Source organism: Heteronotia binoei, chromosome 4 (assembly GCF_032191835.1).
Source record: "Heteronotia binoei isolate CCM8104 ecotype False Entrance Well chromosome 4, APGP_CSIRO_Hbin_v1, whole genome shotgun sequence".
NCBI lineage: Eukaryota > Metazoa > Chordata > Lepidosauria > Squamata > Gekkonidae > Heteronotia > Heteronotia binoei.
The window spans coordinates 59,110,432-59,132,864 of record NC_083226.1 but is presented as its reverse complement, the minus strand read 5'-3'; the positions used below and the strand labels follow the sequence as shown (position 1 = coordinate 59,132,864).

The following is a 22,433-nucleotide window of genomic DNA, read 5'->3' as shown; positions in this document are numbered from 1 at the left end:
TTAGTTCCAGTGGAGATCAGACTGAGAAGTCTGAGTGAGATTGCAGACTGGGCTGTCTGAGATAGAGATGGTTGTTTGATTAGAGCTCGTTTGTGGAGAGTTTGTTTGTCAGAAGGAGCGAACAGTGGCTCTTTCTGGAAAGATTCTCAGAGTTGTGTCACAGAATGTCACAGGGGAGAATGAGGTTAAAGACCCTGCTGATGAGGTTAAAGACTCTGCTGAAGATTTCTGTCAGAGCCAAAGGGCAGACTCCTGGTTCTAAGAAAGAACATCAAAGCGCACACTGTGAGGAGGACAAAAGGGTTCTTGTGTCTGTGTGAAATCCCAGAAGTCAGACAGATATCCTAATGGCCTGTTTCCATTGGGCAGGGACAAAGGGTGGCAATTGGGGGAGAGCTGTCCCAGAGGCACCCACTAGTGTGTGGGGTGCCACAGGGTGCAGTTCTCTCCCCGATGTTATTTAACATCTACATGCGCCCCCTTGTCCAGATAGCCCGGAGGTTTGGGCTCGGGTGTCACCAATATGCAGACGACACCCAGCTCTATCTGCTAATGGACGGCCGGCCTGGCAGCGTCCCGGAGAACCTGGACTTAGCATTGCAGGCCGTGGCAGGTTGGCTCAGGCTGAGTGGGTTGAAGTTGAATCCAACGAAGACAGAGGTCCTTTGCTTGGGCCGTGGTGCTCGGGGGGGGGGGAATCCCCCTTCCGGCTTTTGATGGTGTACCGCTGAAAGCGGCCCATAGAGTCAGGAGCTTGGGAGTTCTTCTGGAGCTTTCATTATCAATGGAGGCACAGATAGCGGCCACTGCCAAGTCCACGTTTTTTCATCTTCGATGGGCGAAGCAGCTGGCCCCCTTCCTTGGGCGCCAGGACCTAGCAACGGTGATCCATGCTATGGTCACCTCGAGACTGGACTACTGTAACGCCCTCTACATGGGGCTGCCCCTGTGCCGAACTCGGCGGCTGCAGCTGGTGCAGAACGCAGCGGCTAGGCTGCTGTTGGGGCTCCCAAGATGGGAGCACATACAGCCGGGGCTACGCGGACTGCACTGGCTGCTGGTGGCATACCGAGTTCGTTACAAGGTGCTGGTTATTACCTTTAAAGCCCTATATGGCCGAGGACCTGTCTACTTGAGGGACCGTCTCTCCCCGCATGAACCCCAGAGAGCGCTGAGGTCCGCTAGAAAGAACCAGCTGAATATCCCTGGGCCAAAGGAGGCCAGATTGAAGTCCCCCCCCCCTGATCAGGCCTTCTCTGTAGCGGCCCCCCTACTGTGGAACCAACTCCCGGAGGAGGTACGGGCCCTGCGATGCTTAGATCAATTCCGCAGGGCCTGTAAGACCCACCTCTTTAAAATAGCCTTCACATAAACCGAACCAAGAAAGTCCTGTTGGATATGTTCTATGTTTTATGTTTTAATCACTGGATTTTATGAAAGATCTTAATTATAGCACCATAATCTTAAGTTTAATGTAATTTTAATGATTTTAAGGATGATTTTATATTGAAATTGTATATGAATTTATAATTGATTGCACATGGTTTTATTGTATACTGTATTCACATGTTGTGAGCCGCCCTGAGCCTGCTTGCGGGGAGGGCGGGATGCAAATAAAAAGTTGTTGTTGTTATTATTATTATTATTATTATTATTATTATTATTATTATTATTATTAATGTTGGAAAGGGACTTGGCACGTGTATGAGCTGTCAGTGTGAAGAGCCCTCAAGGGTGTCAGAGTCCAGGGTATAGCTCTTCAGACAAGAGGATACCTAGTTTGCTAGGGGAAAGGGTCTGTGGTGGGAAGGTCTGTCACAAGTTCAGTTAGTCCACTCGGTGTGTGAAGAAATTATAAAGCTAACACCATCCTTCTAAATGATCTATAGTTTAAGAGTGTTATCCAGTTGAGGGAAAACACTGAGAATTGTGAGAAAAATACCCCTAATTCCAGAACATCATAGTCACTTGCTTGGTTGCCAGGATGCCTGGAGATTCAACTCACACACATCTGCCAGAAACTGTGGGTTTTTGTCTACCAGAATGTAATGGACTTATGTGAGTACTAACAGCCACAACGTTGCAGCAGCTCTCTGTGTCCCTTGAGGAGAGATAACCCAGGAGAACAGATGGTTTCCAGTCGCTCCGTTCAATTCCCATCTCAGCCGGTGCAGTGGAAGAAGTTATGCCGCCAGGAGCTGTCCAAGCAAGCGGTTTTCAGCCTTGACCACAGAATCTCTAGGGAAAGGCTAACAGCACCAGCAACTATCTTTCTGCAGTGCCAGACTCCATATCAGCGAAACGGGAGGCTCACATACTCAACAGACGTCACCTGTACATAAAGCAATCAAGCTCACCCCAGGAGGGGACCCTGTCAGACTGCATAAACTTTGTTCCACGGAACCCGAAACAAAGGATGGTGCCAGCAGAAAAGTAACGTCTTCACCTAGAGCCAAGTATCTTTGTGTAGATCGGGTGTCACTTTAGGTAGCAATTTGGCCATCCATTGTCACCTTTTAGATATGCTAAACAGTCTTCAATCACCCTCACCCTAGGAGTTTCCTCCCATTCTTTCCCTTAATGGTCATCCTGGAGCCTCCCCCTTGGCCCATTGTTACCTGGAGGTCCAATCAGGTAACCAGGCCAAGTCCTCTCATTGACCAGGAATGGGCATCCAATCAGATGCCCCCTCCAAGCCGGCCATTGGCTACCGCACAAGTCCAGCCTTTATGATCACTGTGGAGCCTCCCCTTTTTCTGAGGTCATGCACCAGCTGACCACCTGTCATCCATCCCTGTATCTCCCATCCCCTAAGGGCCCAGGATAAGCTTTATAACCCCTGACCCAACTTTTTACACGTGTGCATGTAGCAGTACCCCAGTTCCGTTGTCTAGATACAACCCTGATTCTTGGCCAGTTGAGGGTCCCCTTCCCCTAGTCCTCATTTTTCTGCCATTGGAGCTTTCCTTGGAGACTATGATTGGTAATTATCACCCTGTTTGTACATCCCTATGTTACTTCTATATTCTTCTCTCTGTTTTTATTAGGACTGTATGTGTGTTGTATAAATTCATGACCTTGTATGTGTGTGTTCTATATTTTTCTGTAATAAAGTTTTGATGGTTTCTCTTAGTTAGTGTCCTTGGTAATTTAAGCAGTAATTTCTGGAGGTGGAATCCTGAATACATAGATTCTAGGTCCTTATTAAGCCAAAGGTGCCCACCTATCAATTCCCCAACCTCTTTTGAGGGCATTTTGGCTTACAGTATTCATATTTATATGTAACAACAGTCTGCCAGTATAAAGTGTTCTTGAGTATTCTTAGTTTGATTTTTTGCCTGCCATTGATTTTAATATTACAAACTTCTGATATTTCCTCCCTTCCCAGCCTATCTGTGTATAATAAAACTTTTGAATGTAAAAATGCTATCTGTGCCATCATTTATTTTTGACAAGGTTAATTTTGGTTCGCCTGGGTAAAGGTCTGACAGGATTCAAAGCGATCCCCTTTGCGTGCGGACCCTGGCTCCCGCACACTCCTGTTTTGGGTAAAAGTATTGTTTGTATTTTTTCATCTTCACATTTTTATTGATAGTTTTTTTCTGATTAGGGATTAGAACAATTTTTCTTGTTTGTTTTAACTTTAAACTTTGGAATTGTGATATTATACATTTTTTTCTTTATGGATTATTTGGTTTTCTTGGGTTTAGTGGAAAAACATCTTCTATATAACTGCCCATACTCCATCCAATTGGGATGAAATTCTTAGTGATTATACTTGTTATCCAAGGGATGCACTCTGCCAAATTTCAAGTAGATAGGGTAAAAATGTCTCTTTATATAGGCAATTAAAATGCTTGTGACAGGAATTGTTTTGCAGATTCCCCTTGCCTACTGTCAATCAAATCAATCTGTCCGTTTGTCATTTTTTTCTGAACAACCCTAATTCATAAATTACCTGTGCTGTAGCAAAATTCTTGGCTGTTATTTCTTAACACAATTCTGGCTATGTTTGATTTTAGGTCTAACCTAAATTTAATTCTGATTTATTTTGTCCATTTAAATCCTTCTGTATATCTTCTATATCATGCCATTAAAGGTCTGAAAGTGAAATTGAATTGAAATTGAAAATGCTTGCTTGAAGATCAAGCTAAACAGATGCTTGGAAATCAAGGAAATGAGAGGTCACAAATAACGCATAACTTTAACAGGGTATTCTTTCTAACTGTGTGTAAAACAAAAACAAAGCATGCAGATGATGGATGCTAAACCCTAACCTTATGCATGGAGACTGTTAAAGTTGAATGGAAGAACTATAAGTTCAAGAGAGCTTTTAGTAGCCCTATCCCTAGCTGCAACCACCAAGAATGCATCAGCAGAAAAGAGCAAGAGTCCAGTAGTACCTTAAAGACGAGCAAAACTTGTGGCAGGGTATGAGCTTTCATGACAGCAGTGACTCATGAAAGCTCATACCCTGCCACAAATTTTGCTAGTGGAATCTTGTTCTTTTCTACTGCTAACATGGCTACCCATCTAGATCTATTAAGAATAAATTGCTTCACGAATGGGCATCTCTTTGTCCTGAAAGATATTCATGAAAAACTAGTATTGTAAAAGGATTAAATCAGTAAATATGTATTAACTAGGAATAAGGCCAATTGTGAAGAAAAAAACAATGGGCTCTAGAAAGAGGGTCTGGGTGACTGCCCCCCCCCCCACCCTTGCTGCCTTCCTACCCATGGCAGCTGTTTTTCTGTAAGGCAATTGATCTGACTTCAGATTTCCATCTCCTCCCCGCTCCCTGCAGCCTCTACCTAGGAAAAGTATAGTATTTCTCCACAGTGGGGACCAAAGCAGCTTCCATCATTCTCCTCTCTCTCTTTTGATATGCACAACAACCCTGTGAGGTAGGTTAGGTTGAAAGTCTATGACTAGTCCGAAATCAGTGTGGACCAAAGTATGAGGAAAACAACCTCAGCAGGTTATAATGACACAGATTCCACTCTGTAAAGCACTTCCAGGGGAAGTGATCTCTGCCATCTGGAGAACAGCTGTAATTCTGAGTGATCTCTAGCTCTCACCTAGAGATTGGCAACAATGGTTCCCCAGGAGTAAATAACTGGTTTGGAGAGTGGAATGTATGGTATTGTACCTGTCTGAAGTCCCACTCCTCCTCAAACACCACTGTCTCAAGCTCCACCTTCCACATCTCCATGAATTTCCCAACCTGGAGTTGGCAACCATATCTCTTTCCCTTTATTTGCCCCTATGATTTCAGCTTTCCATCTTCTCCCCACTGCCTGCAGCCTCTACTTAGGAAAAGTGCAGTCTTTCTCCACAGTGTGTGTGTGGGGGAACCTAAGCAGCTCACATCATTCTCCTATTCCTGCTTGGATCTACACAACAACCCTGTGAGGCAGGTTAGACTGAAAGTCTGTGACTGGTCCAAAATTATCCAGTTAGCTTCAGTAGCAAGAACTTGGGTCCAGTAGACCCTGCTCTGAAGCCCTAACTCCTATGCCACACTGGCTGTCATGGGGGAGGGGTGTTGCTGCTACAGTAGCAAGCAGACAGGCCTAGTTAAGCCATGCCATTCAGGTGGCATCAAGTCACTCAGAGGGTGCTGCCAGGCCTAGGGTAGCCAGCCTCCAGGTGGAGCCCAAAGACCTCCTAGTATCACAATTTAACTCCAGACAACAGATCTGTCTCCCCATGGAGAAAATAACTGCTTTGGAGGGTGGATTCTATGGCACTGTATCCAGCTGAGGTCTCTTTCCTCCCCAAACCCTGCCCTCCTCAAACTCCACCACAAAATTTCCAGGAATTTTCCACCAACCTGGAACTGGCATCCTAAGTCAAGACTGGCCCTAGTGACTTCTCCCTCAAAGGCCTTTAGTGATTCCTTTCAGACCAACACTGTCTCTGTGATAATGTTATTGGTCTTAAGCACAAGACTTTCTCTTTTGCTTTCCCTCCCCCCTCCCTGTTTCTCTCTGTATCTGGTCTACTGCAACAGGATGTCATTTCCTCCCCTTTCTCTGGCTGTTTTCCCTCCAGAGGAGGAGAGGGAGGGGCCCTCAGCCAATTGAGGGAGGGTTCTCTCTGGCTTTTTCCCTCCTCCTCCCCGAGCCAATTGAGGGAAGACTTTCTCTGGCTATTTCACTCCTCCTCCTTCCCTCAGCAAATTGAGGGAAGGGTTTTTCTCTCTCCTCTGCAAAGCAGTGACTCAGTCCTTGTCTGTCCTGGAGCTAGAGGATGGGGTTTCTCCCCATTGAGATTGAGTGACAGGCAGCTTAGCCAGTGGCTGGAGGGAGGGGAGTTGCTCTCCATTGAGAATGAGTGACTTTGGCTGAGTGCAGCTCAGCCAAGGAGGTGAACTGTGACCAGTCTGTCTGGAGAACTGTATTATAGGGGAGATTAGTGTAAAATGTATCTGCTTCTGGTTCTCCCTCCACTGATTATAGAAACAACTAATAAGATATTATGTTGCCAACCTCATTTTCAAAATTTATACTGTACATCATTATCTAAATGTATCATATTAGCATTTTTTCCCTGAAATAGACCTAATCTTTAACATTTCAGGGCAAATTCTAAATAGCAAGCTGAATATTTTTCTGTCTTTTTTGTGTGACTGGCTGTGTCAGTGAACAGAGTGTACTTTTCAAGATTTTGTACCAAAGGAACACTTGTTTTATTGAAGCTTGTACAAACGGATAAGTGATATCAAAGGTTTCTGCAGCATTGCCTACATGTTGCCAGAAGGTCGGTGTAAAAATATATCACTTTCTGATTCTGCTAGGGAAGAATGGCTATTGTTACAGCATGCTCTAAATCCTTGCCACGTACGAACAGTGCCTGTCAAATGTTCATTCTGTAGGTAATATGGGAAGTATAACAGTCTCTCTGTTACAGCTCCTGTAACAAGAAGTTTATCAGGCTATATCTTTTGTACTTCCTTAGGTATTGTGAAACACCTGCTGGCTATAAATTAAGGAGTCTTTAGCAGAATAGCCTCTTTGCAGCTCTTAGCAATAATTGAACTTTTATTCTTCTTTTCTTCTTCAGTAAAAGCTTTGATTAGTTAATTGGGAATAATTTTTTGATTCCTAAAATCTCTTTTAGCCCTGTTTTATATATATATTTTGAGCCTGTATCATATACAAAGTCTGCATATCTCTTTCTGTCTAATGTACATTTAGCCAAATATTTACCTTTATTTGTCGAGAGAAGAATGAAGATGGATTGTATCAATTGAACTTCATAGGAGTCATTGTATGTAGATTCTCATGTTGCCATGCAAGTTATTTTTTACTGCATACAAAAAAAATATTTTACTTTGAATTTGCCGGCCTGCCTACCTGAGAGAGGTTTATAATATTCTGAAATATGTTTGGAACCAAAACTGTGACCTTACTGTAAGAAACCTAAGTTATATAATTTGTCCAGATTAAAAATAGTAAGCTTCAATAAGTAATGGCACTTCCTTCCTCCTCCAGTAATATTCATTACAAACCCTTAATTCATTCTTTGCATTTTAATGCATCTTGACTCCAAGCTACTTGAAAGATTATTTTGCAAATGCATCTGCATTTCTATCAAACATTAACTGTGGGGAATTTGAGCCAGAGGGTCACATGGAGATCTTCTATGCCTGTGCCAAAACATTTTAGACTTTCTTTCAAGCTTAGAATGTGTCTTGGCACCCAGGAAGATTTTCTTAGAAGAATATCTTATAGGGCGACATTTAAGGCAACAAGAGGAACTACCACTGTGGGAGAAAATTATAGAAACCTCTTGATGTTTGGAAGTGTTTGGGCACGTATACACATGGATCTTTGGAACCCAATTTCTGTAAGAAAAAGGTCATGTTTTAGTTCATTTTAAAATGATATTAAATGGCTACAGTACTTTTTAAAAAGGTGTTTCTGATAATAAGGCCTCTTGAAGATGATGTCCCTGAATAAGGCCTCTTAAATAAATTTGGACTTAAGTCTGACTAGCTCTGCTAAGAATTGCTCCCAGAATTGTATAAGTTTGGTTCTAGAAACATAGAATGCCCGTTACAAGAGAAATGTGAACTCAAAATATGGCCCTTTTCACACTTACCAGTGGAAACCGAAAGGGAGTCGGTATTGTGCCGCCTGCAGTAATCCGAGACAGGGATGGGAGTTTTCAGACACATGTTTTTTTTTTCCGGTAGGGTTCCGTGATTGAAGCGAGCCATTTCACACTGTTCCACTCTTATCTTGCTTCCACCAGCGCCAGCCGTTTTTGCCTGCCGGCTCGCGATCTCCAGCTTATTTTTTTTTTTTGGAACGTCGGGCTAAGATCGCTATAGCGCTATAGCGATGTATCACAACAGCAACACCATAGAGATGGCTAGGCTCTATTGAGATAAGTTACCAGGTTTCAGCGGTGGCGATATCTGGCATCTTAATGGAGCCCAGGCATCCCTATGGTGATGCTGTTGTGATACGTCGCTATAGCGCTATAGCGCTATAGCGATCTTAGCCCGACGTTCCCCCCCCCAAAAAGCCGGAGATCGCGCACGCCGGCGGGCAAAAAAGGGCGCGAAAACTGCTCCTGGGTTAGATACTGGACATTTCACACAGCACCCCATAGCGATTTCAACCCGGAAGGAGGGGTTGAAAAGTGGAAGAAGCTGCTCTTTGTTTGTAACGACTCAGGCACGCCTCACTACCGGGACAGCCGCGGGAGTGTGTGAAAAGGTGAGAGTATTCCGGTAGCAGCCAGTTACTGAATCGGGTCTGTCTGAAATGCCAGCAGAAACCCGTTACTGTTCAGTAACTGACCAGCTTCCATACCGGAATACATAGACTGTGTGAAAAAGCCCATACTAAAGGAAAGTAGTATGTTATCACACTAGAAAAAAATTTTTTGGCAATTGTCACACAGAGAGAGTTCTTATGTGGGTTATTCTACATGTGGCTTTATTTAATGGTTTTTAATCATTTTCATGATTATTGTGTGCTCATCAGGGTTTGGTGGCACAGCTTTGGAAGCACAACTGTTGAAAATAGGAAAAGGAATTCCAGATTGACTATAAACAAATAAAGCATAATCCAGCAAAAAATTTTTTTGCTAAAGATGGGGAAGGGGAATTTTAAATCAGAAGTTCAAAACTAAAGTATCTGAAAAAAAGCAGGGTAGTTTAGAAATTCGTGGGAGAAATAGTAGAAGATAGAATGTAAATCAGCATATTATGATAGCAAGTAAAATCACATGAAAAGGTGATGCTCTGGTATGTATGCCCATAGAGAATATCACAGCTAAACTATGAACTACTGAGATATTGCTGAACTCATTTCTTGTATGGCAGCCTTTCTTTGGAACATCAGCCCTGACAGAATATGATGGAATATTTTCTTAGGCTGCTGATTAGTTATGACAAGAAGACTTTGGAGGCTAGTTTTGTAAGATGGATGTAATCTATGTAATAAGAAAAACACTTTCAGAATTTATAACATGTTTAGAACTGTGTTGAAAACTATTTCAGTGAGGTGAATATTTTTCCTAAATCTATTTATTGAATATTTCTCCTAAATATATTCAGTCACCTTTTTATCTTCCTCAGTACCGGTTTCCTGCTGATGACTGCTACTTCTCCTTTAGGTTAGGCAGTTGGATGGTCATGTAGTGAATAGGATATTTTAATGCTACATATACATAGATGTGAGAATGTTGTTGTACACAAGTAAAGGCACCCTGACCTGGATAGGACAGCCTAAGAAGTTGATGGGGAAAACAGGAGTCCTCTTGTTTTACTCTTTAAAATGGCACGTCAGATGGCATCAGGGCTTTTTTTGAGCAGGAATGCAGAGGAACGCAGTTCTGGCTTGTTTGGTGTCAGGGGGTGTGGCCTAATATGTAAATGAGTTCCCACTGAGTTTTTCTACATAAAAGCCCTATGTGAAACAATGGTGGTGTCAGGGAGTGTGGCCTAATATGTAAATGAGTTTCTGCTGAGCTTTCTCTAAAAAAAAAAATCACTGGATGGCATAACATTTAAACAGAAATCTTAAATTTATTTAACAGGCGGTGGATGAATAGGTGTAGTCAGGGATTAGAAAAGCTGAGATAAAACTTGTTGGTATTTCAAAGTACACTTCTTTTAACAGGCAAAATAGTGATCTTGAAGCTTGTTTGCATATATTCTAATGCTATATATTTAAACCCGGTTCTCCCAGGTTAGAGTCCACGCACTTAACCTCTACACCAAACTGGCCCTCCTTTCTCACATCAGACTAGTTAATACAATTCAGGCTATCCCTGTAGTTTCCAAGGGTAGCCATGCTGGTCCATAGTAGAACAACTAGATTTGAGCCCAGGAGCACCTTAGAGACCAACAAGATTTGGGGGAGGGGGCACAAGCTTTCCAGCATTAGAGCTCCCTTGATTAGATAAAAGGGGCTTTGACTCTCAAAAAACTTGTTCTCTAAGGTGCTGTTGGACTCAGATTTAGCCATATAAATCAGTGGACTCCTTTCATCAATTTAATTTATTAACTAACATCATATATCCCCTGCCTTTCTCCCCCCAAAGGACACTGAAGTGGTTTGACACACTCTCCCCTTCTCTTTTATCCTCACAACGAACCTATGAGGCGGGTTAACTCAGAGTATATTACTGGTCCAAGGTTTTTCAGCAAGCTGCCAGGGCAGAATGGGCATATGAATCAGGACCTCCCATATCTGATTTGGGCACCCTAACTACCAGCTCCTACTAAACACACTATATTTTAGTGTATTCTTTTTTTTCCTAATGGCAAACTAGAATTATGTTTATAATGTATGTTACATGTTCAAAAGTAAATTAGGTGGACTGGAATACCTCTGGGAAAGGCATGTTCTCAGTTTAACCCAGACTTGCAAGCAACAGAGCAATTAACAGCCTCCATTTATTGCCTTATGACACTCTCACCATCATTCTCCCATTCTGACATGTTACTGTTTTGTTGGTTTCCTAAGCAAATGCTATCCAGACCAAATGTTTTTTCAATTTGTTAATTTTACTATGAGTTGTTTTTTCTAAACTAAAACCTCAGTTATTCAGGTTAAATTGCCATGTTGGCACTTTGCGATAAATAAGTGGGTTTTGGGTTGCAGTTTGGGCTCTCAATCTCTAAAAGATTCGCCATCACTGTTCTAAGCTCTTAACAGTGAGAGATGTTTCACTTAGTATTTTAGTTACACCAACAGTGTTTCTTCAGGGAGTTTCCTATGATAGTGCAGTTATTCTGGAGCGGATCTCTATCTCTGAGCACCTGACTAGCTCCTTTCTTGAAACTACAGTATTTCTGTCTCTTGAGTTGTCTAAAACTATTCCCCTTCACATCAGACCTAGGATCCTCCTCAGGGCCAAATCACCAGAAAAACTGGGCAGGAATTAATCTTTTGCTTTTGGCTAGAAAGGGAGTTTCAATATACTACCCAATCACTCTCACGAAATCACCATTGCAGTTCCAGTGTCTGTGTAAAGCATACTTCAGCTTAGGTTGACACTTAAGACTCTCAATTTTGTTAATGAATTCTTCCTCAGGATAGGAATATTATAGTTAAGGCAAAGAAGTCTTTTCCCTTTACTCTAAGGTGAACTTGTCTGACTTTTCCTGTCAGGCTCACTAATTCCAAACTCTGTCAGAAACTGACTGCCTTCAGAATGGTTCCAACTGACAGAACCTCTGGAAAGGAATGAACCAAACTGAACTGTCTTCAGTGCTTGACTGATCATATAGCTTTTCTCAGTTGGCACCGGCCAATCAGAAATTAGGAACAGCCCATCACTCAACAGAGTGTTCACCTCCCGTATCTCTGATTCTGCTGCACGAGGAACCTGGATTTTAAGTGCACTCTGTCACACCAGAGTGCTTAGCTGTCTGTCTGAGTGGGTAAGCAACAATGACTTCTAAGAGAAGTAAACTCTTCTACCAACACTATGCAGGGGGAGAGAATAGGTGAACTTATACCTTCTTGCTACCGCTGATCACTCCTTCACCCAGCTAAGCAGGATCATGTGTGCATTTGTGTGTACATACATGCATTTGGCTTGAATAACACAAGGACACAAACTTACTGAACACAAATTCTAATTTGCAGTAGTAACTGCTGCTTGCTCACCTGTTCTTTTCTTGTGGGCAACAATGGTGGCTACTGTAGCTCCTAGCATTCTTTACATCTCATTTGTGAGCTTCTATCACAGGAGGAAAAGGGAAATCCACTGAATGGCATCTTACTGTGCCTTTCCTACACTGTAGTGAGCCCTGGCAAACATCAAAATCATTGTGGTAGTTAGGCAAATTTTGTGTGGAGTACTTTTGTGGGGCAGATAGTTTGTGGAGTACTTTCATGGTTTGGATTTGGATTTTCCTGTTGCTTATAAACTTGTTTAAACATATCCATCTCTTTTGTTTTCTAGTGTACCTGTAGGCAAGACATGGTGACAATATCAATGGATGTCTTTGTGAAGAAATTCCAGCCTGACAGATACCAGCTGTGGAAACAAGGAAAAGATTTATACACCATTGATCATACAAAACCCACCCCTGAAATGACACCTGAGGTAAAGGCCTGGTTGCAGAGAAGAAGGAAAACAAAGAGATCTTCCAGGTGATAACGAACATCTTGTGCTCTGTTTAGTTTAAGTTAAATATGCTGTGATTTCCATGCTTTTTAGTGCTTTACCCATATACTCCCACCTCTTCTTCCACCCATTTCATTTGAGTTGTTCATTTATTTTAGTCACAGTTAATTTGTGTCTTCTTAAAACCTAGCAGTGAGCTTGAGGGAAAGAGAGTCATATTTCATAATGATAATACTAATTGAAGAAATGTATTCATTTTTTAAACTTTAATGAGAATGTATTATGGAAGCTTATGTATGTGGAGCTTTGAGCATTAATATTTGTTCTTTTTCTTACCATATATATATATATATATATATATATATATATATATATATATATATATATATTGCTGAATCTTGGTTTGTTTCAGTGCTTAAAACAGCAGCATTGGAGAGAGTTGGGTTAAAAACTAATTTCTGAACATTACAAGAAAAGTTTTCAAATGCTGCAAAATCTTTAATTGTTTATATATTCTTGAGAGTTCTGTAGCCTCTGGCCAGAGTCCTGTACAGAGGCAGATATCTAGTTGGCAGACTGTTCAAATGCTTGTGCCAGTACCTGGATATTCAGGAGGATTTGAATTGTTTTACTGAAAATCCTAATGCTAATTGTCAATGCAGATTTTCACAGTTAGTAATCCAAAATATTGTTCTCATTATGTATGCAGGCTTTTCCACAATTGGGCAAATTCTGGAATAATTTTTTGTGTATTATGAGAATCTTTTGACTTCATTTAAATTGATATGATTCATTAACATCAAGGTCAGAAGGGGTAGTAGACATTTTCTGAATCATACTTTTGAACAGCCATACTCTTGACCTATTATTAATTTATCAAGGCTACAAACCATTTCACTTTCCAAAGGGACTTCATATTATTTAACAAGTATTGGAACCTCACCACCTGTTTTGGCATCCCCCGCCCCACCCGGAGAAAAAAAGCACCCTTTCTATCTTCTATTTGCCCTACTTTACACTGCATTCATAGGGTCTTGTTATACATTTTCCTATTACTTCCTATTACTAGGAGGCTATTTCCTATTTCCTATTACTAGAGGCTTCAATATCCTGATATAATGCATTCCAAGAATGTTTCTTCACACAAAAAAAGTTTCTTTAAGCACTCTTTACCACTTATTCAGCAATAATGCTTTCCCAAGCAATATATAGACTCAACTCCTCCAAACTACAGTAAGCCTAAAAATAAACAATAGTCCCCCCTTGTCCCCCTGACATTTTCTAAATATATCATATTATCAGATTATGACTCCTTGTGGTTTTGATCTAGAAAGAAGAAAAAGTGGGGAGTAATAGGTGGCACTGACTGATTCCTAAAGGTTGGATTAAGTGAATTCATAGTCATTTCTAGCTACAGTCATCTCTAGCTATACCAATTCATGATTCATGGATTCATACTAATCTGTGGCCCAATTTTAGAGCCTGGGGAGTAGCAGCTGTCATTAGAGTTGCTATACCTTTGTTTGTTAGCAATCCCTTACATGGGGTGCTTAATAAATAAAGGAAATGAAAAAGCAGTGGTGGGAAGGAAATAGGCCTGAGGAGGATTTTATATGGGCATTTGAAGAGGCTTTTCAAACAGCTCAGGAGCCCAGTCATTGGCATGGTTGTGCTTGTGCAGTTTTCCTTTGTAAACTGCATGTCCAGAAAATGGACAGCTTTGCAAAAACTAAGTGGAGAATGCTGCATTAGATTTTGTGGTACAAATTATTGTGAACTTTTCAGTCTTGGCTTACCTCTTACTTCCTGGTTTATTTATTTTTTAAAGACTGTCAGAATTATCTGCTTTAAACAAATGTATAGCATTTAATTACCAGTCCACATATGTCCTTTCCATTTATGACTCGAGAACCTTCATTTTTAATATATATGTCACATAACTGTTCAGTGATGTTCTTGTATTGCCACAGAGCTTGGAATCTTTATTATACAACTGCCATTTGCACTTGGCAGAGAAATTATTTCCTTGTCAGTACAACCCTTATTTATCTGAATAGCCAATTTAAAAGTTAAAATTAAAAATGGAGACATTATAGTAATTATGTTGAAAGTTTTATCAGATGAGTGCATGCACTGAATTTATTCACTGTGCTAAACTGGTAGATGCATTTCTGTGCTATTTAATTAGTAGAATTGGCACAAGTGCAAACACAGCGAGAGATGTGAATCCCCCAAATGAAGATAAAATGTTTGTTCAGGTTCACCTCTGCTCTAATGTGTCAAAGAAAAATATGATGATTTTAGTTTTGGGAATAGTATAACTTCCCAGTAGAAATACAGAAGTATCAACTCCAGGAAATTAGTGAGGTGATAATATTTGTGTACTGGGTTGCATGTTGTTCTGGTACTGTGTTGCTAATGAAGTACTTTTACATCACACCTGCAGCAAGAACCAGCCTGGGGTAAGGATCATGTGTGCATGTGTGTGTGCATACATGCATTTGGCTTGAATAACACAAGGACACAAACTTACTGAATACAAATTCTTTGGGTTTTGTGTAACCTAGGCAGGGAACTATAAATGGTACTGACAGTGGCTGCTGACAGTGAAATCCCCAAGCTGCTGGTTGGTGATCTCCAGGGGAGAAATAGTAGGAGTCACTGTTTATGCCCATTACCAGCAACCTTGGCAGCACAGCTCACATATAAGTATTATCCTTAAAGAGCCCTGCTTGCAGGAAATGGAGCAGGATAGAAATCGAATAAACTATAAATCAAACTAAGTTCCTTAAGTGAACCCAGTGTCATGAGCCCTGACGAGGAGGAGTTGGAAGGGTTAACAGACCTGGAAGAGTTGCCGGCCAGTTCCTCAGCTGAACAAATAGCAGCTGGCCCATCAATCACTCTCCAGGCACCAATGTCAGCTGTTGATGATCAATCTCCTCCAAGCTCTCTTCCTCCCATCCCAAGAGTTTGAAGCAGGCTCCAGAAAGAACTTTCAGAGCGAAGACATGAGGCACGTCGAAGCTTCAGATCTCTCAGCCCTGAGTTCTAGCAGAGTCACTGCCACCCAGGGAGCAGGCTGATTGAGACTCCCATATAGCTCCCACCCAGGACCTGGTAACCTTGTGGAAGCAACAAGTCTATCCTTTTTCTTGCATCCATGCTCCTTCCTGATCCTGACCTGCTTGATTTCCTTGGCACCCTGACCTTTTGGCTTTTGGACATTGACTTCTGATTCCAGATTGTGATTCTGTATTGGTGACTTGGCTCCTGCTTGACTTCCTAGACTTTGACCTTGGACTGGCTTTGGATTCCTGCCTGCCTGCACCCTTAGAACGTGACAGATTGCTTCCACCCACACACTCACTCCACAAGATGGATGAGAAGGCAAACAGAGGCTCTGGGCAGCTAGCAACCTTGCTCACTCAGGTACAGCACCTCACTCAAACGATGGCTCACCTGCAACAGCAGCAGCAAGCCACGTCGCTGCCCCACCCAAGTGCCCGGTGCTTCCCCCAGAGAAGTTCGCTGGGAAGGTGGAGGAGTTTCCTGCATTCCTGGCACAGTGCAAACTGTATATTGAACTACGTACCAGAGACTTCCCCAATGACAAGACCAAGGTATGCTTCATTGTCAGCCTCTTAAAGGGGCAGGCAGCTAAATGGGCTACCCCCTTGCTTCTAGCCCCATCGCCCCTGCTGATTGACTACCAGGGCTTTCTGGATCATATGGCGGTAGCTTTTGCTAACCCCCAGCAATCGGAAGCAGCTATTGCCAATCGGAAGATCCAGACCCTGAAGCAGGGCAGAGACTTGGTTTCCCAGTACTCCACTGAGTTCAAGCTTCTGGCCCAAGACCTGGCCTGGAATGAGGCTGCCCTCATGGACTAGTATATGGAGGGGCTGGCTGATGAAGTCCTTGATGAGCTGGCACAAGTAGACCAACCGGCCATGCTTCAAGGCCTATTCACGCTGTGTCTCTGCATCGATGGCTGCTTGGAAAGCTGTCGCCAAGCGCAAAGCAGCATCCGTCCCTCTCAGCTGCCCCACCGCCTAGTGACGGTGACAACCTCAATGCACACCAGGCCCAAGTGATGACCCTGAGCCCATGCAACTTGAGGTTGCACAGCTGCGGTTCACCCCCGAGGAAAAAGTACGGCACCGCTCACAGAATCTCTACCTGTATTGTGGAGGGGCAGGGCACTTCTACGGCTGCCCTGCCAAGTACACCCAGCCCAGTACCGTGCCACCGCCGCCAGTAAAAGACCAGCCTCAAGTCTGAGTGAACCCCCCCCCCCCCGACTTGGGGAACCTAGCTGGGCTCCCTGAATCCTACGTTACCAGCCAGGGCCCATTCCTTGTACTGGTCACACTCAGCTTGCCAGGTGGGCGCTGGCTGTTCGTCTACACCATGGTCAACTCCGGGGCCACCTGCTGCTTCGTCAACGTGGCCTTTGTGAAGCAACACCAGATCCCGGTGCAGGACAAAGACACCCTGACCCTGGTCAAAGCCATTGATGGGTGCCTCCTCCGCTCCGGTCCAGTGACCCAGGAGGCCCACCCGGTCACGCTCCAGATCCAACACCATCATGAGGAAGTACAATTTGATGTTGTTCGCATGCCCCGCTTTCCCCTCATTCTCGGACTCTCCTGGCTCGTAAAGCTCAACCCCCTTGTGGACTGGGCACACGGAAAGCTGAGCTTCAAGGACTCTTGTGCTCACCAGGCCCGGTCAGCCATTCTGGCCACCGTTGCCCTGGCTGCTGGTCCTCTACTCCCCCTGGCCTACACAGACTTTGCCAATGTCTTTGAGGAAAAGGGGGCCGACCAGCTCTCCCCGCACCGGCCTTGTGAATACGCCATCGATTTCATACCAGGGGCACCCCTGCCTATGGGGCAGCTCTATCCCATGTCTGAACTGGAGCTAGCAGCCCTGCGGGACTTCCTCGCCAAAAACCTGGAATGGGGTTTTATCCGGCTATCTGCATCACCGCTGTCCACCCCTGTTCTCTTTGTCAAGAAGAAAGGCGGCGAGCTCCGGCCCTGCAATGACTACCGGGCCCTGAAAAAAATCACCGTCCGGGACCGCTACCCTTTGCCACTGATCCCAGAACTACTGGATTGCCTTAAGGGGACTCAGGTCAATACCAAGTTGGACCTCTGGGGCACATACAACTTGGTGCGGATCCGCACAGGAGAGGAATGGAAGACGACTTTTGGGACCCACTATGGCCAGTACGAGTATCTCTTGATGCCCTTCGGCCTGACCAATGCCCCTTCCAAAGGCCGATGAACAACATCTTCCACGACCTGCTCGACTGCTTTGTGATCATTTATTTAGATGACATTTTAATTTATTTCCAAAGCCCCACAAGGCATGTCTGCCAGGTCCTGCAACGCCTGTACAAGCATGGTCTCTAAGCCAAGCTAGAGAAATGTGCCTTCGACTTAACAGCAGTCAAGTTCCTTGGCCACATTGTCTCACCCCATGGGACTCGGATGGACCCGAACAAAGTCAAGGTGGTCCTGACCTGGCAGATGCTGCAGAACCGCAAGGACATACAGCAGTTCCTTGGCTTTTCCAATTATTACCGCCAGTTCATCCCTGCCTATGCTGACATAACCACGCCTCTGAACCAGCTCCTCCAGCTCAAAGAGCCATTTCACTGGACTCCAGAGGCAGACCATGCCTTCACTACCCTGAAAACCTGCTTCACCACAGAGCCGCTCCTGTGTTACCCAGACTCGCAGCTGCCATTCACAGTAGAAACTGACACCTTCAGTGTGGCCCTTGGCGCAGTACTATCTCAGCAGGAGGACCCCTCCCAGCCGCTCCAACCCTGCACATACTACTTGCGGCAGCTGACACCCGCAGAGCGCAATTACACCATCTGGGAGCAAGAACTCCTGGCCATCAAGGCTGCCTTTGAGGTTTGGAGGCATCACTTTGAAGAGGCCTGCCACCCCATCCAGGTCCTGACTGACTACCGGAACCTGGAGCATCTACAGACTGCTTGACGCCTCACCCAGCATCAGATCCGGTGATCCCTCTTCTTTTCCCAGTTTGACTTCTGGATTACCTACATCCCGCAGAACCAGAACTGGAAAGCAGATGCTCTCTCCCGAAAACCGGAGTACGCTGTGCCTCTAATGGAGGAGACCCCAACTGGGCTCATCCTTACACCCTTAGTCTTCACTGCCACCACGACTTGCCCGCCCTTGGCTGCAGACATCTAGGCCAGCTAGGCCCAAGACCCCTGGTCTCAGCAATGCTTCCTGGAAGTGCAAGATGGCCTGGCCGGGGACCTCTTTACCCGCCAAGGTCTCCTCCTGCACTGTGGGTGCCTATATGTGCCTACGGGACCCCTCTGGGCTGATGTGCTCCGCCTGACCCATGACTCCCCTTTTGCGGGGCACTTTGGCCAACACAAGACCCTGCACATGCTCACGTGGGAGTTCTGGTGGCCTCGCATCCATGCCGATGCGGCCCGCTATGTCAGTTCCTGTGAGGTCTGCCGGCAGGCCAAGGATGTACTGGCCAAGCCCCCAGGGCTTTTACATCCCCTACCCACGCCTGCAGGACCCTGGGACACCATCTCCCTGGACTTTATCACCAAGCTCCCCAGGTCCAAGGGGCACACTTGCATCCTGGTGATGGTGGACTTCTTTACCAAGATGGCTCACTTTATTCTATGTCCCAAGCCGCCCAGCTCTACCTCCAGCATGTCTTTTGCCTGTATGGGCTCCCGGCACACTTGATCTCAGATCGAGGCCCCCAGTTCACCTACCGATTCTGGCAAGCCCTGCACTCCAGCTTAGGCACCCAGGTGCATTTGTCCTCAGCATACCATCTCCAAACAGATGGGCAAACTGAACGCACGAATGCCATGCTGGAACAATACTTGCATTGTTACACCAGCTACCAGCAGGATGACTGGGCCGCCTTGCTACCCCTGGCCAAGTTTGCCTACAACAATGCCAGACATGTGTACAACAATGCCGTACATGTGTCCACGCAACAGACCCCATTTGCTGCCACCTATGGGTACCACCCTCGCTTCTTCCCTGCAGTGCTGCCCCCCACAGCAGTCCCTGCTGCTGATGTGCACCTGCAGGAACTCCGGGCTCTCCAGGACTTGCTCCGAGAGCAACTCCAACAGGCTAAAGAGGCCTACAAGATAGCCGCCGACTGAAAGCGACAGGTGGGGCCCCCACTGAAGCCCGGGGACCACATCTGGCTCTCCACCCATTACCTGCATCAGCCTGGCCGGTCTCACAAGCTGGACCCTTACTTTGCGGGACCTTACCTGATCAAGGACAAAATCAACCCTATTGCTTTCCGGCTATAGCTGCTGGCCACCCTCCACATCCACCCGGTCTTCCACCGGTCCCTCCTTGTTCCTGCTACACCACTGGATCCCACCTCCAGCACCGCCGCCTCTTGTCCTGGTCGATGATGAGGAGAAATACAAGGTCCACCAGCTCCTGGACTCCCGAATCCACTGCAGGGACCTCCAATACCTTGTGGACTGGGAAGGCTGTAGCCCCGAGGACCGTTCATGGGAACCCACGGACAACTTACACACCCCAGACTTTGTGCAGCAGTTCCACACAGCCTACCCTGACCGGCCTGGCCCGTCTGTTGGGGGGGGCCCTGCGGGGGGGGGGGGTAGTGTCATGAGCCCTGATGAGGAGGAGCTGGAAGGGTTAACAGACCTGGAAGAGTTGCCAGCCAGTTCTTCAGCTGAACAAACAGCAACTGGCCCATCAATCACTCTCCAGGCACCAGTGTCAGTTGTTGACGATCAATCTCCTCCAAGCTCTCCTCCTCCCATCTCAAGAGTTCAAAGCAGGCTCTGGAAAGAGCTTTCAGAGCGAAGACATGAGGCACGCTGATGTTTCAGACCTTGGACTGGCTTTGGACTCCTGCCTGCCTGCACCCTGAGAACGTGATACCCTCCAGATAACAACATGAAATCCATAGGCAAGAGTCAACAATGGATACTGCATTGCCTCTTATCTTTCTACCCTTCCCTCTTAGCCAATCACAGTAGGATGCCTTTATTTACCATTGGGAACCAGCCATATTGAACATAAAGGATTTCAATATCTGCGCTATATATATTTTTTAAAAATATACTGACCACAGTCTCCAAATTCTTGCATTCCAGAGTGGTAGCTATGTTGTTCTGAAGATGCATGTTGCTTTAACTTTGACTTGCAGATTATGAATACATACATTCATATTCACATATATGTATATAACTACAAATGAAAAAAGAGAGAATAGTTATGGGTATAGGTATAAGTATGTTGCATATAGAGGCAAAGAATAAAAATGAGATCTAGGCATAAGAGTAACATATCAACTGTCAATTAATGATGAATTAGCAAAGCAAAAGGAATAGTGTACATAAACCCTTTGTATATATAACTTCCAGACAAATGATTGGCATGATTAGTTTTTCTTAATCACTTGCGAAAAGATGAAAAGGTGTTAGCAATAATTTTTTTTTTAGAGTACCATAGTCTGGGTGTCAGATATTGCACGTGTAGTCTCTTTGAAGCTACTTCTAGAATTAAAAAGTGCCAGAATTCAGTGCAGTATAGAAGTTTTTGTTTTCTGACTTGGAAGCACTTCTCCCTAGTCCCAGTTTTATTTGTTTTTTTAATGATATACATTCTACATATATTCAGAAAAGCTTAATACTATATTATCCTTACCTGGGCTTAAGTAACAAAGCCCCTTCAAACTGGTTTTGAATAGATTTTTAAAAATGTATTTATTTATTTGTTTGTTTTTTAGTTATTTATCTTAAAATTTATAAATCGTCCAATCCCTGCTGCTTCTGGGCTCTGGGCGATGTACACAAAGCTTTTTTTGTAACAGGAATTCCTTTGTGTATTAGACTACACCTCCCTGATGTAGCCAGTCCTCCAAGAGTTTATAGGGGTCTTCTTAAAGAGCCTGCAGTAAGCTCTTGATGGATTGGCTACATCAGGGGGGTGAAGCCTGATATGCAAAGGAACTCCTGCTACAAAAAGGCCCTGGATGTACAAGATCCATAAAAAATGCAGTAAAACTAGTTTAAAACTTCAGCAGAACATTTTAACAATCACATGGTGACTAGAAAACAACCAATTCTGACTGCTGGCTACATTTATGGGCAGGGGGGAAGAGGACAAGATAGATGCATTTAGCAGGGGAGGGTGTCGGCCAGATGGAAGCCATAGCTGTCCTCAAAGGCCTGGCAAAACATCTCTGCCTTACAGACCCTATGGAATTGCATCAGATCCTGCAAGGGCCTGATGGTGTTATGCAGAGAGGTTGGGGCCAGGTTGGGGCCAGGGCCAAAAAGCAGCCAAAGAGACAGAGGTCATTAAAAATATGTTCCAGGGGTCACAAGATTGTTCACATGAGATCCTGATGGCAACAATGACAGAAAAATGACTAAAATTTTCCTAGTTACATAGCTGCCTTATTTATTTATTTATTTAAGCATTCTTAGGCTGCTTTTCTCCCCAGAGGGACATGGAACAATTTATTAAAAAAAAGGGAAATAAGTTTCAAATCACAAATATAGATACACACACACACACACCTCTAACACACAAACACATCAAGTTTATTACTGCTTTTAATGTGGATCAGGCAATGTAACAGAAGATTTGTTTCACTTACCATGAATTTTCCTTCTCAGTGGTCCAGGGGATGGGCAGTCTCTACTTTTGGGAGAAGGCAGGTTCACTGAACTTGTGTGATTCCTGGAGAACCTGGTTTGGTCATACCCTCTCAAAACAACAACAAAACATTAAATGACATCTGGA

General features: G+C 44.4%; 1 protein-coding gene across 3 annotated transcripts in view; it reads left to right on the top strand.

Moving 5' to 3' along the window:
* The window catches only part of KDM4C (lysine demethylase 4C), a 390,817-nt gene that overhangs the window by 181,147 nt on the left and 187,237 nt on the right, over nt 1-22,433 (top strand). For all 3 annotated transcript variants that reach the window (XM_060237364.1, XM_060237363.1, XM_060237365.1), the window contains exon 10: nt 12,439-12,629. In XM_060237364.1, the coding sequence (XP_060093347.1) occupies nt 12,439-12,629 (191 nt within the window). The remainder of the gene's footprint in view (nt 1-12,438; nt 12,630-22,433) is intronic.